The 19,045-nt window shown below is 35.5% G+C and overlaps 1 protein-coding gene across 5 annotated transcripts in view; it reads right to left on the bottom strand.

The window, feature by feature from the left end:
• Positions 1–19,045, bottom strand: part of MAPK8 (mitogen-activated protein kinase 8) — a 102,041-nt gene that overhangs the window by 3,788 nt on the left and 79,208 nt on the right. For 4 of the 5 annotated variants that reach the window (XM_089897803.1, XM_022564509.2, XM_022564511.3 and 1 more), the window contains 8 exons: positions 18,677–18,735; positions 18,451–18,589; positions 10,753–10,918; positions 6,948–7,019; positions 5,414–5,596; positions 4,968–5,092; positions 4,354–4,417; positions 1,409–1,486 (listed from right to left, as the gene is read on the bottom strand). In XM_089897803.1, coding sequence (XP_089753929.1) covers positions 1,409–1,486; positions 4,354–4,417; positions 4,968–5,092; positions 5,414–5,596; positions 6,948–7,019; positions 10,753–10,918; positions 18,451–18,579 — 817 coding nt within the window. In that variant the 5' untranslated portion in view covers positions 18,580–18,589; positions 18,677–18,735. Of the gene's footprint in view, positions 1–1,408; positions 1,487–4,353; positions 4,418–4,967; positions 5,093–5,413; positions 5,597–6,947; positions 7,020–7,383; positions 7,456–10,752; positions 10,919–18,450; positions 18,590–18,676; positions 18,736–19,045 lie in introns of all 5 variants that reach the window. The other variant, XM_022564510.3, reaches the window with a different exon arrangement.

The following is a 19,045-nucleotide window of genomic DNA, read 5'->3' as shown; positions in this document are numbered from 1 at the left end:
ACAGTATGCTAAAGTATAAAACTTCCCTAATAATGGACTTTTCAAATTCCATTCAAGCCTCCATCATGAACAATTCACTTATATGACTACTGTATATCAATACAAAGCTAATTAACTGAGTTATTAAAGCATTTATAAGATAGCTTTTGTTACAGCTAATTGTAGGTAAAAAGCTGTTGAAACCAATTTATGTTTTCAAGAGGATCTACATTAAAATTTGGAAGACTGCATTCTTGATCAAGGTTTAAAAAACAAAGAATTAAAAGAACTCAAAATATAACCAAAAATGTCATAGGAAGCTACAAAAATTATTTAAACAAATATATGTTTATAGTACAACAAAATGGGCACCTGAAACTATACCTATATATCTTACTTCATTGATGCTAAATATGATATCCTTTTTTTTCTTAGAATGTATAAGAATTTTAGAAGGATTAAAATGGCATAGTTTCATGCAAATTCAAGACCTACCTGTTGAAACCTTACTCAGCCTTCAAGGCTCAGCTCAAATTTAACCTCTTCCCTAAAACTGCCCTATTCTCTGTTGCCAGCCATATGGGATGCTGGAAAAACCATGCCCTCTGAAGTTACTGATAAACACAGCTTCAAGTATTGCTTTTCTACACAAAAGATTTGTAGTCTTACATCATTTAATTTTTCTAAACTTGTTTCCTCATCTGTAAAATGTGCACAACAACCCCTTCCTCAGGGTTCTGGGGGGCTGAATGAAACAAAATACAAAAACTATCAGTGTCTGTCATGTAGTATGTACTTAATATGTACATGTTACCTGTCATTTAACTTTTCCTTTAAATTCTTTATGCTTTAACAAGTACTAAAATTTAATATAAGATGAGCTTATGATAAAAGAAAATGTTTAACTCCTGCAAACCAATGTTCTTAAGAGCTAGAATACCTTCTGACAGCAGTTTTAATGCTACTGCCTTAAACAAATCAAAAATACCAAAATGAGAAAGAGGTATCATGTACAAAATTGGCATCCCGTACAGAATTTTGCCATGAAGTTTTAGTTTATTTATCCAAAGTAAGGACTGTTAAATCACAGAAAGGTCAATATACTGAATTGTGATAAATTTCTTCTTTAAAGACAACAATGCCAACAACCACCAAAAAACGTTTTAAATTTCTGTTCTTCAATGGGATGTCAGTATCAAAGAAAAAGAGATGCATTTTATGAAGTCAGTTACTGATATACTAGTACAATGTACTGATAGAACAGTGTACCAATGCTTTCAAATTTACCACAGAAATTGTATTCCTTATACTTAATAAACTTTGAATACGAATGGTACTAAGTATGGAAAGAACTGAAGGTTTCAGGCCACTGAAGACTACAACACAAGAAGTAAACTGTAATCTTAACTAAGCTTATATTGTAACCAACCTAAAGGAGAGGGTTGCCCCCGTATAACTCCATTCTTGGTTCTCTCCTCCAAGTCCATAACTTCTTTGTATATCAATTCTGAAAAAGAGGTGAACAAAAACTTTTCAAAGTCTGAGAGGCAATCTCCCAAGATATGTATGTTTTAAGTAAAAAATTTTTGCACACACTAAGTACTTCGAATGGTGTTCTTGCAATGGCAGAGGGTCCAGAAGTGTCAGCCTAAGATTCAAAGGTGTTAATAACAATTTCTTGATCCTCAACCATGAGTTATACTGAAAGAAGCAAAGTCTCTGCTGTAATATTCCAGAAGTTGGATTAAGATAGAGCTGGGGTTAGAAGCTTTATCTTTTTTACTCCACCAACACTTTGTACTATACCATATCATTCTGTACAGCAAATGCTAATTTAATTCTCTCAGTAAGGGCTTGAATCAAATTTGTCTTTAACTTCTATTTCCTGAGCCCTGGCATTGTACCTGGTACACTGCAGGTACTTACCCAGATATCTGTTAAAAGATTTAAATGCAAGAGTATGTGGAACCTTCTTTAATCAGAATAGAATATAAATATATTTTTATTAAAGGAAAAGAATCAGGTAACTATACTTTAACTCCTTCTGAGTTGAAGCATGGCATGCTATGACTGTCAATAATTTCTTCATGAGAATCTTGGTCTTTAACTAGGCTTCTGGACAGTGGGTGGACTGCTGGGAGGACTACTCCAACTGAAGAGTAACACCAGATCCTGCCCTGCAGTGTACGTGCCTCCTGCCCTGTATTCTTCTACATGATCCTGATGTCAAGTGTGATGTGCCTTATGAGTCTGAATGCTGACTTAAGAAGAACCTTCTGGTGGATCCTAACATTGCCATTATTCATCATCATCTCTGGGTCATAAAATCCTTTGAGAATTGTATAAAAGCAATGAACCCTCTTCTGAGAAAAATGTATAAACAAAAATTGTTGCACAGAATTTCAAGGAGTCTGTAATTCTTTACATTAAACTTTCAATAAATGATTTCTGATCACAGGGTATGGCAACATTTATGTTGATAATAAGGTAAAACAAGTGGATATGTTGGGATGAACAAGAGCTGGAGACACCTAAGTTTGCTTGCGATGGTAACCTACTTGGGCTGGGAAGAAGAAAAATAGCAAGTCTTGATAGAGGAAAGAATGGGAGATGCTTTTCTTTAAAGAAGCAAAAAGGAATGATAAGCATTCCGGATAGGAAGATTAAAAACAGAGAGAAAATACTCCTTTGGAAAATGGGACTGAGGCAGAAGAACCAAAGCTAATCAGGAGTACTAACTAGACAAAGCAATCTGTAGTTAATGGCTTTGGCAATGAATTTTTCTGTTATGATGCTAAAATTCTTAAGCAGATCTTGAAAAAGGGAGTTTGTAGGTAATTACTAAACGGCATTTGGGACTAGGAGAAAAAGATACAGAATAAAGATAAACATGCTTACAGTAATCAAAAATCCCAGATATAACCATATACAAATGAAAATACAATGTTTCACTGATTTTAAGATGTACTTTTTTCACAGTTTAATATCTTTGAAACTGGGTTGCATCTATAATCAATCGTGCAGTACAACTGGCATTGTTTCTTCTTTCTTAGTGGTACATACTAGTGTGTTTTACAATTGGTGGCCTATTAAGATTCCATGAAATACCATAAATGTTTATTGTAAATGTAATGATATATAAAAATATCAGGTTAGATACTTTAATACATACTCTGATCTATAGTTTCTATACTCCTGTATATTACATATATAGATGCACTAGGTGCTACCCAATTCTATCATTCTGGTGGGCTCTACAGAGTCTAACTGTATGTCTCCCAAAGTCGACTTAGCGAAAACTAATCTCTGGTTATTCCTAAGAAGAAAGAATCAAATTCATTCCTCCCAAATAAATCTGTAGATGGATTACATGCTCCGGTTTATATTGTTGCCTTCCAAGTATTTAGGTTCTTAGCTCTTAATAACATGTCTTCTGTCTACCTGATTTTAAGTGACTTGTCCAAAGTCATGTAGTTACAAAAGTGGTCAAAATATAAAATGACAACAATATAAATGTAGGCAAGCAGGATCTAAAAATTACCTGGCTGAACTGTCCCAGGGAATCTTTTAAAGAAAGAAATATTTTAACATTGCCATGACTTTCAAAGCATTATTAATGTTCAACCAAAGTAAAAAAATAAAACTATTAGATATGCAAAGATTAAAAATTAACTCACTCTGTTGGTGAGGGTGGGGGTAAAAGAGACATTCCCATAAAATGCTGATGGAAGTGTAAACTGCTACAATTTCTCTGGAGAGTAATCGGAAATAACTGAAAAATGTCCTTTGGCCCAGTGAATCTCCTTGTAGGATTTTTCTTACAGGCATGTTCTCAGATGTGCACAAGAACACTGCAGAGTTGTTTGTAACAAGAGACTAGACACAACTTAAATGCTCTTCAAATGGTTGTTAGATACAGAACCCGGTGACACAGGCGAACAGCAGATCACTAACCGGCTATTAAACCAAATGAGCCAGGTATATGGAGCAAGAGAGAATAATCTCTAAAATATACGGTTATATCAACAAAGCAAGTGTGCACTGTATACAACCATATGTGATTAAAACAGGGTGGGAGAGGAGAAGGGGGAGACATCAAACACACAAGTTTGTATTTTTGTAGACTATGGAAGAACATAAAAGTTCCAGAAAGCACAAATGTGTCTTTGTCTGGGGTGGGGAACAAAGACACTGGGATTAAGTCAGTGAGGGAAGGAGACATACTCTCTACTTTTGTAAAAATATTAAATCATATTATTAAATATCAGTTACGAATAATAGAAAATATCTTTCATTTCCCTAAAATGATGAATAAATCAACATAGAAAGCCAGAGCTCTTTCAGCTTCATCTTAAAGAATCTGGTGAATGTTACCTTTCCACTCTTCTATTGTGTGTTCCCTTTCATCTAACTGCTTGTCAGGTATCTTTGGTGGTGGCTGAAAAACAAGGCAACAATAATTGAGTCAGTTTATTGGGAGTATATAAATTGTTTACAATTATTTGAAATGTTAGCCAGACAGAAGGCTTGGAAAAATACATCATTAGGCCAAGATTGATCAATGATCAACACTGATCTCGCGTAGAGAGAACAGTGACAGGAAAAAAGATGTTTAGCCGTCTTTTTTCTTTTCTTCCTGTTTTTGAAATGGTTACATTTTATTTATATCATAGAATTGTGCTATGCTTTGGATATAATAATTTGTTTACAACTAAGTTAAGATGTTTTCCAAAAGTGCTCAACATTCTAGCTCAGCATACAAGGTATCACGGCAAAAAGGCAAGAAACAGTGGGGGGGAACTTTATTTTGTGTAGGAGGTACTTGGATATGTTCATTCTCTTAAGAAACTTTTCATGCAAAAACAGAAACACACCATCATCATTTATTTATATTTTTATTTAAAATTTTAAGATATCCTCCAAACCTAACTTTAATTCTAACTCTAAGGGTACAATATAGTCTTCACACATTAAAGAAAAGAACTTACAGCTTCTGCTTCAGAAGGATCATACCAGACGTTGATATATGGGTGCTGGAGAGCTTCATCTACAGAAATCCTTTTAGATGCATCAATTACCAGCATTTTAGATAACAAATCCCTTGCCTGACTGGCTGCAAAAATAATGAGACGTTAATGTACACGTATCTCATAAAAGCTTTAAAATTATCAATAAATTTCAGAAACTTCAAATTATCCTTTATTAAAAAATGTTTTAAACAGAATAGATTTACTATAAAATTAGGTCATACATATGATTAAAAAATATAAAATCACAAAAAAATAACTAAAAAGAACTAAAACCTCACACTGTTCCATTACCCAGAGACAATGTATGTCCCATGAGAATATGAATATACCCTCATAAACCCCCTCCACAACCACCCACCCACCCACCCACAATGGAATTAAAGATATATGTTTATAAAAAGTACCTTTAAGTTTATTGTGTTCCGAGTCAGCTGGGAAAAGTACATCAGGGAAGAGTTTCTCAAAGCTATATCCAGCATATTTAGGTCTGTTTTCAACATAAGTCCTTACTGTTGGTTGTAGTTTCTTCATGAATTCAGGACATGGTGTTCCAAGCTGTTCAATAACTTTATTCCACTGATCAATATCTAATATCAAGTAGCTAAGAAAAAATACTGTGTATCTAATGTTCAACATATTAGTCATATCCATATTAAAATAAGAAAATGGCAATTTAAAAATCCTAAGAAAGAATGTGGCAGTTATAAATCTTACAGCCACCTTGCAAAAGGCAATGATTGTAGGTGGACAAAAAGGATCAGTAAACAAGCTTTGTTAACCTTATTTATTATGTGCATGTGTGTGTCTACTAATACTAATTTTATCATAAAAATGGAAGCTTAAATTCTAAATTCTTATATTCTAAATACACAAATTCTAAATACAAATGATAAGTGGCTCAAAGAAAAATGACAATTACTACCCATAAGGACTCTAAATGTAAACTGTACATAATTTTAGAATACAAAATTTGCCTCTCCTTCCAGCTTATCAGAAAATGTGAATGCATTTCCGAGAAGATAGGAAATATTTATTACATGTCCTGCATTTTTTAAGTTTTCTACACTAACAGAAAACCAGTAGCAATAAAAATGATGGCATTTCCTTTTGCCATTCTTTGTTCAGCTTATGTTAGTAAAATTTTTTTAAAGCTCTGAAATTTAAGAAAATGACTCAGTATTTTGGTTAAGGTGTAAGGTTAGAATTCTCTGGTCTCTTTCCTTCCAATCTTTAGCGTTTACACCTCAAACTCCTCCCGGTGGACTAAGACCTAAAACTTTCTTATTGTAACCCAGTGAATATGGTTTTTCCCATTCCTCTTCCTAAAACAATTCTAAGTTTCACTAGCTGATAGACACATAACAGATCACTGTTATTACAAAGATTAGCAGTCAGTCAGATGAACAAAAATCAGGACCCAAATCTACTCATCACCATGTAAAATTATTACTGCTGAAATTCTCAGATGAAAAGATCAGTATGTTATGTTGAGTAATGAGACAATAACCAAAAGACATAGAACACACAGCACATTAACAAAAAAGGAAGTGGGGAGGACAAAACAAAAGGATGACCAGAAGCAACAGACAATTCCAAAATTCATATTATGTCCTAAGTACTTCTAGACTTACTCAAGTGTATAATTATTAGAAAATTTAATACAAGCCATGACTTTTGATTTAGGTTAAATGAATCAACTCAAAGCCAGCAAATAATTGTGGATAATTAACCTGAGCAGTTTTCAGAATTAACATATGAAACAACAAATAAATTAGGGAAAGGAAAGTCTAAGTCAAATAGCAGGTGGTATTTTGAAAGAGTAATTTAACAATACTTTCTTATTAGGGAGAGACAAAATACATTATACCTGACCAAGCTGAAGTGCTGTCATACATTTTGACCTTTAGAAACTACATTTTAGGCCAAAGATAAGGATACGATCAGTACCTGGGAACAAAACACCACCTTTGATCATTTCTCCCATGATGCACCCAACTGACCAAATGTCAACTGAAAACAAAATGCAATGACATTAACATAAAGATTTTGGTTAAAATAAAAAAAAATATATAAACATTAAAAAAAATCACACACACCATGTATACTTCAAAATTATAGAAAGCAGTATAAAATAAAAATGAATGACAGTGAATGTGCTCTAACTACCAGCAGAGACTGTATTTCCTACTGCCAGATGCAGCCTACAAACATTTCAGCTTCGTATCTCAACAATTTTTGAACTATAACAGCCACAAACTTTACGTCTGTTTAAAAAAACCCACATGTATGAATGTACACTATATTCATTTTCATTAGAAAACATAAGGAAGTTCATCACCTAACTAATTAAACTGCTGCAGCAGCACAAGGATACAGTCCCTTCCTGGAAAGAGGATTTTGTGGCAAACCATTTCTCCCATAATGCACCCCACAGACCATAAATCCACTATATGTTTGCAGCACAAAAGAAGGAAAAGCAAAGCAAAAGGTCGTTAAAATCAAAGAAGCATAATATGACTGCATTATATAAAAACTGCAAAACATCACCAAAAGAAAAAAGTGATTTTAATTTTAGCTAATGGAATAATTTAAAACACAAAATATTTGTCAAAAGGCTTTGATTCACAAAAGCAAATGTGAAGTGTGGCGTTTTAACTACATATCTAATTTAAAGTGAGAGCTATGCACAGAAATCACATAATTTAAAAAACCTACACATTTTGCCCCTGAAAATTTATTTATAAAATATGAAAAAGAACCAAACACAAATCTTATAAGTAAGGCTGCAAATGTACATGAGGTAGCAAAATTTAAAAAATAAAATCTTTGTACTATTTTGAGGTTCAACTGTGCATTATACTCTCTCTTTAAATCAAATAAAAGAAAAAAGCATGAGCAGAAATAATCTAGTATATTAAAATACTTAACAGAAACAATGTTTCTATGAATAATTACAGTTTAAAAGTTAATCTAAAGCTCTTCAGAAATTTTCAAGTTGGAGTTAATAAATTCGTTTTGAGAGGTGCTATGTTTACTCTGAATTGAAGGTCATTTTTCTCCTTGGCAACACCGTGCTGCATTTACTCTACTATTCCAAAAGGAACAAGTGCATAGAGAACGAACAAATAATCAATTAAAAAAACTTAGTAAAAGAAGTATATTTCATGTTTTCCACCTAAAGTGTTTTAAACCCATAGAACCAAAACGCTTTTGGTTTAAGAAGTTGGTTTTGGCTGAATACAGTATGAGATTTCCCAAAGATTTATTATCTACAGAGTCTCCTAGTAGACTTACTGACCCTTGCCAACTTTAATTTTTTTCTTTTTTTTTGTTGGCCCCGCAGCATGCAGGATCTTAGTTCCCCGACCAGGATCAAACCCGTGCCCCCTGCGGTGGAAATGCGGAGTCTTAACCACTGGACCACCAGGGAAGTCCCATGACCCTTGTCAACTTTAAATGAGAGCTCTAGTCAATACTGAAAAGAATCTGCTAGACATAGAAATGGGCAATTTGAGGACCTCCACCTGTTTCATTAAAACTAACCACATACCCTGACATTTTATATCTTTGGGTTTGAAAATCAGACAAAAAGAGTAGGTGCTTGCAGTTTAATACAAGAGGAGAATGAGCAATTTGAAAGGAAAGCTTTAGAAACTTGCATTTGTTTTTGAAGTTTGAAGGCCCCAATTCTCTAATAGCAAAAGAAGAAAAGGGCAGGAATAGATGTTAGAAATATATCCTTTACCTAAATACAGGAGGACTTGGGAACTTAAAGTCAGTACTTTCTAATACACTCATAAGGAGACTGCCAGTTCATTACAGAATTTTAGGAGCTAGATTAGGAACAAATTTTAGAAATCCTGTGGAACTAAAGTTTCTCTAAAATTTCACATTAAAATACATACAAATCTTTTTATATTTATGGCATAGTTCAACTTTCAAGAATAAAATTTTAGAGGAAAAGTTAACATTCATAAATCAGTTCAGAGAAAAATTTTTTCCAGGGTTTTCATTTTTTGGCAAAAATCTATGAAAATAATTTTTCCCTGTGGACTTTATAGAGAATAGCAAGCTTTAGTTAAATATTCAGGACACAACTTATGTACATAATCTTAAGAAAAACATCTTAAAACAGATTTCAAAAGCTGCAAGCATGAGAGAAGATACTGTCTGGGATAATGAAGACTTTCCTCAGAATATGATAAGCCTGATTCATACATAAAGCAAGTTTTACAGGGTCTAACTGCTCAGTCTATTTGGCAGTTTAAATATATTCCATTATCTCACACTTTACAAAAAGCTTTGAGCCGGCTTTCAATAAAAGACATATAAAATAAAGTTGTTAAAACAGGTGGGGGTGGGTGAAAGGTGTTAATAAAAGGCAGAAGTTCTTATGTTTAACCTTGCTGGCTAATGTAGTTATCATAATTAAGCATTACATTTGACTCAGTTTCCTGGGGCCCAAAAAAAGAAAAAAAAAAGGCAATAAGGTAGATCTATATAATTCTTACCTAAGAAAGGAAAGCATGTCAATTCTTTACATGACAGTTATTCTTGGTGCTAATTTCTGGTAGGGAGCTCCCAAGATCACAATTATAAGAGAGAGTGCCACATTATACATTATCTGTGACAATCAATGGTTTTACAGCAAATACAAAAACAATCTTCACGCCGGTCACTTAAAGCAGCAATTCTCAAAAAAAAAAAAAAAAAAAAAAAAGAGTCTAATACTAAATCTAACTCACTGGGTTTTACAGGGTATAAGGCAATTTTAGATAAAGAGTAAGACAACAGCATGTTTATTTAAGAACAAAAGAATAGTAGTAAATATTTAAAGTGTTTTTAATGAGCTCAGAAAAGAAAATTAAGCTAAAATCCTCAGTTCAATGTTATCTTTTATAAAAAAGAATCCCAAAAATTGACTTGATACAGTTTCCTGATTCAAAGTGAACTGTTGTTTTAGATTCTTTGCTAGAAAAAATGTCTAGGTCCTATTCTAGTAAGTATTTTGGATTAAGTTACCACATTTAAAAAGTTATAGTTTAAGTCAATAAAATCCTGTGTAGACTTATTCATCTCTTAAATGACTGAGATTCAACAAAATTTCTTAAGTATAAATATATGTATATTTATGCATAATTTTTTTTAAATTCATGAACTACATGCCTGATAATGTTCTTCAACCTTGATTCTAATGCTGATACATACAATTGACTATACTCGCACATAATAATGCCATTTCTTTAAGGCTGGACACAAGGTCTTTGATGAAACATTGTTTTCTCTGAAAGGCAACCTTAAATTAATTATCCATCAGCTATGCAGAATGGCTTTATTGCAGCCCTTAAAGTCTGCACTAAGTGCTACTGCTATTAACTTTAATGTCAAGTGTGCAAATATCATTAATGCAAACTTAAGATTTCTTGAACCCATGTTAGAATGCTCATTTTCAAGTTACAGGCAAGAAAATGGTATATATTCTGTTACAGGGGCCATGGCAACAAATTCTTTTTCTAATGGTAGTGTTGATGATTATGTATTTGTATTTAAATAAACAGGGGCCCCAAGTTTTTCCAAACATTTATGACAGAATTTGTAGTTACTTTCAAACTCCTGATAAACATCATTTCATACAGCGATACATTTAACTCTATGCACTTCAATTTAAGTATTTACATAAGAAATGTGATAAACAAAAGCAAATAAATCAGAACAGTATTTCAAGTAAATAGTGTTTGCTGACCGTTTTCTTTGTAGCCCATCCCTAGGATGACCTCAGGTGCTCTGTAGTAGCGAGTCACTACGTAAGGTGTCATCATAAAACTAGTTCCTGCAGTCCTGGCCAGTCCAAAGTCAAGAATCTTCAAAGTGCAGTCTGATTTTACTACTATATTACTGGGCTTTAAGTCCTTCAAAAATAAAAATTAAAAAAATGGCTGCTATGACATAAACAAATATTTTGCAGTCCACAAGTTATGAGATCACTTATAAAACAATTCATGGTTACTGTTCATTTTTCTCACTGTTATCACTGAACAGATTCATCATAATAGGCAAATCTGAGAAATTAGCTTGATGGCATTTTTAATTTATGAATATATACAGTTATTAGAAGTTAGTAATGCTTTATTTGCTAGAAATTATGATTAGCTAGAAACTTTCAATCAAGTGGTGTGAAAGCAATTTGGAAAGGCATCTCAAAGCTCATGTAAGAACTATAACAGTAAAAGTAAGAGAGAATCATAAAGTTAGCATTTATATGCACTTGTATACTAAATTACCAGCTTTTAAAAGATCCCATTTTAAAGTCAAAACAAGCTTTATATAGATACTATATACCAACAATGGGCCATTCTATGTCAACCCAAGCACATGTCACTTGACCTTTCAAACTGGCAGACGTTCAACTCTAAAGGATCGAAGTCAGTCCTTCCATCACTGATTTCCCACCCGAAATCGTACAAATTTGTTCATAAAATTTTTGACTGCCAGTTGAGGTAGGACACCATTGTCTTGGTGCCACTAATCCATAAAATTACTTGCTGTTGATGCTACCAAATGATGTCTTTGTGAAGAATTTCCCACCTGAACCCAACCTCAAGGAATTCTGTGCTACGATCATTAAAAGGCAGCAGCATAAACACTCATGGCTTCAAGTTCAACCCATGAACTTGTTAGCTCCCATGAATTCTATTATGAACCAAGAGACCAAAGAAAGCAGGAGTATGATTCACATACATTGAATACCAGTGATTGATGTAACACAAAATAAAGCTGGCCTGAAATAATTACTTTTGTAATGTCTATATCCAGAGAAGCATGTATGCTGTCTTTAGCATATTTTGATATGCAATCATGGATGGGTTAGGCGATATGTAATCTATAGGTTTTATCAAATTAAAAATAGGTATCAACAGGTTTATTGAAACAGAAAATGAAATTTTTCATTATTGCTATCCTGTAAATACGTTGTCACTATTTCCAAAATATAATATCTCTGCAAAGTAACACTGCGTGTTCAAAAATAAATATTATGAGCCTTGATACTATTTCAATGTCTATAGTGTTGGTTAGTGATTAATGGCTCTTCATACTACTGCATTCTAGTCTAGAAATAAGATTTCAACCTTAAACACTTTATTTTGGAAAGATTAAGAACAAAATGCAATTTTTAAAAAATAGACATCTTGTTAAGGAAAAGAAACTGTCAAAAAAGAATATCATCTAAATTCATCCTTGCATATCAAGATGTACCTTTCTACAGATGTTTAAGTTGCGTTGCTATCTATACCTGTGAAGAATAACTGAACTTGTATGAATGTGTGACAGAAGTAGTGGACTAACAATATTCCACCTTCTCTCCCACATTTTTCCAGCCTGTGATTAATTCTAGTCAATGGGATGTGAGTGGGAATCAAGAATAGAAGGGCCAGTGCATAACATCCTTTTGTCTCTTGCCCTGCTTTGGTGACTAGTAACATTCTAGATATTGAGCTGCTGAGCATCTATGTATGGCAGAGTCCTCATCCCACTAGGACCTGTACTGGACACATACTGTGGGAGATAAACCTTGGTTGTGTTAAGCCACTGAAAACTCAAGTGTTTATTTGTTAATAACCTAGTTGTGATATTGTGATTTATAATAAGAAAACCATATTTGGTCATTGCCCCAATTACTGGCACAGAGCTCCTAGAACCCTTGGAATTTCCTAAGTGATAAGAGCAATAAAGGTGAAAGGAGTGCTTTTTGTTATTCATAAGAAGTACCTTTCAACTACACCAGAGTTGACTTAATGAGGTTACTTCTGGAAAGTTCCAAAGGATGAGCCTGGTTGCCAGGGAACCAACAAAATAATTAGAGTGTTAAAACTTTCAGTCCCACAGGCCCCCAGACCACCTGGGAGGGGAGAGGGGCTAGAGACTGAGTTCAATCTCCAATGGCCAAAGATTTAATCAATCACGCCTATGTAATGAAGCCTCCATAAAAACCCAAAAGGACTGATACAGAGAGCTTCCGGTAAACACATGGAGGTGCTGGGAGAGTGGTGCACCCAGAGAGGGCTCGGAAGCTCCGTGCACCTTCCCACATACTTTGCCTTATGCATCTCTCCATTTGGCTGTTCCTGAGTTACATCCTTTGTAATTAACCAGTAATCCAGAAAGTAAAATGTTTTCCTGAGTTCTGTTAGGCACTCTAGCAAATTAACTGAATCTGAGGAGGCGGTTGTGGGAACCTCCAAATTATAGCCTGGGATTATGATTGGCATTTGAAGTTGGGGCAGTCTTGTGGGACTGAGCCCTTAACCTGGGGGATCTGAGGCTATTTCCAGGTAGACAGTGTCTACCTGGAATTGAGTAAAATTGTAGGATACCCAGGCTGGTGTCCAGAGAATCTGAGAACTGTTTGGTGTGGGAAAAACTACCTCACATCTGGTGTGAGAAGCATTATGGTAGTAGTGTGAGAGTAAAAGAGACACCTAAGAATGTTTTCCGTTATACTAGTCTATTCTGACTAACACTGAAATTGATGACAGGAGTACAGTGTTACTATTATAAACACAGGATCACAGCTTAGTAGTTGAGCAGCAGGCAGCAGGGAAACTAATATCAAAGGTTGGAAAGGTGATCCAGCTTATAGAGTAGCAAGACATTTCATGACACTGTCACCTACAATAACCTGGAAGGCACAGCACTTGCATAATGAACTTGAGCTCTAGAACAGGGGTTGGCAAATTAATGCCTGCCTGTTTTTGTCAAGAAAGTTTTATCAGAACACAGTCACACTCTCATTACCTACTGTCTATGGCTGCTTTTGTGTTACTATGATAAAGTTGAGAAGCTGTAACAGAGACTGTATCTTATCTGCAAAACCTAAGATATATACTATCTGGGCTTGCCTTTACAAAAAAGTCTGCTGACCCCTGCTCTAGAAGGAGATTGAAAAGCAAAACTTTAGTAGTGGGTATAGGTGGCTACTGGCTACAAATCAAAGAATTGGCCACTTCACAAGAAGAAATAAAAGGGAACAGAGAATCTAGAATTTCAAGGCCTTGCCATTCTGGGAAAGCTAAATGCTACTAGACCTTTCAAAAAGAAAAAAAAAAAGAAAAAATAGCGGGTTGCTCAGCAAATATCTCCGCCTCCTAACCCAATATACTTCTTCACCTTATTGATGGGCCTACACAGTAATTCTGGCCAATGGAATGTGAGGAAATGTGATGTTCATCAAATCTGAAGAGAAGTTTTAGATGTGCTTGACTGATTTAGCTTGGCTCTTGCCCTTCTTTCACCATAAGAAAAGGATGTGCCCCAGGGAGGCACTCCTTCAGCCTGGATGCTAAAACCTGGACATGAAACAAACCCTGAACCTGATCCCATGATCTGGAGCAGTGCCACACAGCCAACCTGCAGACCCCTGAGCAAGCAATAAATGTTGTTGTAAGCCACTGATATCTTGAATTTGTTTCTAATGCACCATTTTCACATAACAATTCTGAAAGCCTTTGATGGATGAAGACCTGAAAAATCTTTCAATTGATGAAAATACCTCAGACTTGCCAACAGAGGCCTAAAAACATAAAGGCAGACATTAAGTCCAAGAATATAGAGCCAGTGAGCTACCAGATGTGCTTTGAAAAGAACTGTAATTAAAAACATAAGAAGTCTCCTGAGTTTCTAAGAGAGATGTACCATTTAAAAAAAAAGAACTCCTTAAGGCTGTGACTGTTCTAGCCTTAAAACAATGGTTCTCAAATCAGGGCAATTTTGTTCCCAGGGGATATTTGTCAATGTCTAAAGACATTTTTGGTTGTCACAATTGGGGAGTACTACTGGCATCTCATGGGTAAAGGCCAGGAATGCTGCTAAACTTTCTACAATGTACAGGACAGCCCCTCAAAAGAAAGAATTATTCATCCAAAATGTCAATAGCGTCCAGGTTAAGGACTGTCTTAAAGTGACACTTGGGCCTCCAATCTTTAACAGATAGGAACCTGTGAAACAGGGGCAGCCCCCAATGAGAACACACTTTCCAATACCCACTTCAGATATACTCAAGAAGGCTAGCAGAAAAGACTCTCCACAGGGTGGAGCCAGGTACCACAGAGAAGAGTGGACAGAGTGCTCCTTGCAGAGATCAGATTCAGGGCCTAATCAAGGAGTAGTCTTCCCCACCACAAGGGCAAAAGAACGCTAACAATGTCTACACAACAGAATTACAAATTACAAATAAATAACGACTGCATTTTTCAATTTCCCAAATGGGATTGTTTATTGTAGTTACCCTGACCCTGTTTGACCACCACATCTAGGGAATGGGGGGAGGGGGAGGAGATGCAAGTGACCAGATAATTTGGTCATTTTAGTTCTAATATTTCTGGACCAAAAGAAGAAATATCTGGATTAATGTAGAGATTACTATGTATCACTTAGCACTAAATGCCTTGATAGGCTAGGACTCTGGGTTATCTTCCCTAAGGAGGGAGTGACTAGGTACTAGGTGTGGAATAAAGGAAGCAAAGGAATGCTTGATAAGCAGAGCAGAATGGCACAAACCATTCTGAAGACTGCCTCCCCCCATTTCCCAGTTCCCTTACAATTAGGCAGGTCCTTATGACTAGTTCTGCCCATGGCCTTAGACCCAGTACATTCCACCCAGCTTTTTCTTCCCCTGACACAGGGACCAGCAACTATCTAGATGCTGGAGGCTTATACAGCTTAGCTTGGATCTCTGAGCAAATATGTGGAACTCCATCCCCCATCCTGACTTGTACTGAACCCCTAAAGGATGAGAGCTCAGGTTATTTTATCAAGCAAGTAATCTCAGGCAAGCAGAGAGGGTAGGTAAGGGTAAGGGGAATTTAGGAGTAGAGCACAGAGGTGAGTATCAATTATGGCCTCAAGACCAGCTACAGAAATGGGTGCTATGGTTTATCCCATTAAACTTCTTGGAACTTGCTCAAGGAACAGACATCAAATAAAATCCTGGGAAAACAGTTTCCAGAGCTTACAGTATGAAAGAAGTAGGAACAAATGGCACCAGGGGTGGCCTATGGTGGGTGCTGTGATACCTGCTCTGAGCCTGGGTTTAGGACTGAGGCACTCTTTCTTCCAGGGGCTGGCAGTGTTGACTACTGACAGTTTTCAGCAAATCTCTCTCCAGGAAATGCCCTCAGCCACAGAGAGCCACTTTTTCCAAAGTCTGCTCTCCAAGACCAAGGTCTGCTTGAGTCACCAGTTGAGGCCTCTAGAGTGATTGCATCCAATTTCTCCCCTATGTCTATTTTTTACTTCCTTTACTCCCCACAGGTGTTGATCCTGAGGGGACTCCCCATTAAACTGCTTACATGTCAATATATCTCCATCCTTGAGTTTGTTTCCCAAACAGCCTGATCTAAGATAAAGGCATATTTTTCATCATAGGTAAAAGACCCCTAATGTGACTGTATTTGGAGATCAGGCCCTTATGGAGGTAATTAAGGTTAAATGAAGTCATGAGGGTGGGACCCCAATACAAAAGAACTGATGTCCTTATAGAAAAGAAAAAGACACCGAGCTTGCTCTCTCTTCCTGCATGCACAGAGGAAAGGGCATGTGAGGACACAGCAAGAAGGCAGCTATCTCCAAGCCAGGAAGAGAGATTTCACCAGAAACTGAATTTATTTGCACCTTGGTCCTGGACTTCTAACCTCCCAAACTGTGAGAAAATAAATTTCTGTTTTTAAAGCCACCCAGTCTGTGGTATTTTGTTATGGTACCCCAAACAGACTAATACAACCTAAGTAAATGGAAAGACATCCTGTGTTCATGAATCTGAATACTAAATATAGTTAAGATGGCAAAACTACCCAAGCAATGTACAGTCAATGAAACCCTTATTAAAATTCCAATGGACTTTTCTGCAGAAATGGAAAAGCTGATACTCAAATTCATGTGGAATCACAAGGGGCCCTGAATAGTCAAAATGATATTGAGAAAGAATAAAGTTGGTAGACTCACACTTTCCCATTTCAAAATTTACTACAAAGCTACAGTGATCAAAATAATGTGGTACTGATATAAGCACAGACACAAAGACCAATGGAATAGAGAACTAGGAGTCCAAAAATAAAACCATATGTCTACGGCCAACTGAATTTCAATAAGGGTGCCAAGACCATTCAATTAGAAAACAATAGTCTCTTTAATAAATGATGCTGGGATAACTGGATTTCCACAAGTGAAAGAATGAAGTTGGCACCTTATCTCATACCATATACAAAAATTAACTCAAAATGGGTCAAAGACCTAAATGTAAGAGCCAAAACTATAAAACTCTTGATGGAAAACTAAGGGTGAATCTTAATGACCTCAGATTTCACAATAGAGTCTTACATATGACACTAAAAGGACAAGCAACCAAAGAAAAAATAAACTGATTTTCATGAAAAGTAAAAACATCTACATATCAAAGGAGATCAAGGAAGTGAAAAAAACAACATACAAATTCGGAGAAAATATTTACAAATTACTTATCTGATAAGGGTCTAGTATTCAGAATATATAAAGAACTCTAATAACTCAACAACAAAGACAAACAACTCAATTAAAAAATGGGCAGAGCTTGAATAGACATTTCTCCCAAGAAGATATATAAACATCCAACAAACATGAAGAGATGCTCAATGTCATTAGAGAAATGCAAGTCAAAACCACAATGAGATGCCACTTCATACTCACTAGTTAATGGCTAGAATGAAAAAGTCATTAAGTATTAGCAAAGATTTGGGGAAGATGGAACTTTCATGCACTGTTGCTGGGAATGTAAAATGGTGTACCCACTGTGGAAAACAGTTTGTTCGTTCCTCAGAAAGTTAAATATGACCCCGCAATTCAACTCCAAGGTAGATACCCAAAAGAACTGAAAACAGGAACTCAAACAAATACCTGTACCTTAATGTTCATAACAGCACTATCCACAAAAGCTAAAAGGTGGAAATAACCCAAATGCCCATGAATGGATGAATGGATAAACAGAATGTGGTAAATACATACAACAGAATATTAATCAGTCATAAAAAGGAATGAACTACTGATATATGCTTCAATATGGGTGAACTTGAAAACACTATGCTAAGTTAAAGAAACCAGACACAAAAGGTCATATATTGTATGATTCCACCTATATGAAACATCCAGAAGAGGTATATCCATGGACACAGAAAGCAGACTGGTATATGCCAGGGGTTGGGGTGAGAGGGGAATGAGGAGCTACTGCCTAATGGGTAGGCAGTTTTCTTTTGGGGCAATGAATATATTTTGAAATCTGGTATCGGGAGTGGTTGCACAATGTTGTGAACGCACTAAATATCATTGAATTGTACACTTTAAGATGGTAAATTTTATGTTACATGAATTATACCTCTATGATTAGCAAAAGAATATGATAGTTTTTTCTACTAACCCGATGAATAATTCCAGCAGAGTGAAGGTGTTTGATTCCACACAGCATCTGATAGAGAAGGTAGGACATTCTTTCATGATCTAGTTCCATCTGAATCACTTGACAAAGATTTGCATCCATGAGCTCCATGACAATGTAACTTCACGGGTGAAAAAATATGACAGCTGAAGTATACAGTAACAATCGAAGAACAATGTATTAACAAAATTTTAATTATCACACTTACACATCTTGAAATTCTTCTAGGGATTTCTGTGGTGTAAAAACATTCAAAAGGCCAATTATCTGTGGCAAAAGCAGAGAAATAGGGAAATTAGAAATTCCTTAATAATATTTTCATTTGGGAACTGCAAATACATGGATTAAAAAAAAGCCACCTTCAGTGTAAAATTTTTCAAGTCTTATGTTCTAAGCTTAAGTAATCCCTTTTATTTTATATATTAAAACTTTATGGCCAGGGGTTGGGGGCAGGGAGGGAAGCAGACCACAGAGAATCTTAAGGGCAGTGACAATACCCTGAATGATACTATAATGGTAGATATATGTCATTGTACATTTATCCAAACCCATAGAATGTACAACACCAAAAGTGAAC

This window comes from Delphinapterus leucas, chromosome 16 (assembly GCF_059928025.1).
Source record: "Delphinapterus leucas isolate spDelLeu-1000000601 "Yukka" chromosome 16, BTC_Dleu_Yukka2, whole genome shotgun sequence".
Lineage (NCBI taxonomy): Eukaryota > Metazoa > Chordata > Mammalia > Artiodactyla > Monodontidae > Delphinapterus > Delphinapterus leucas.
This window is presented reverse-complemented; position numbering and strand designations above follow the sequence as displayed.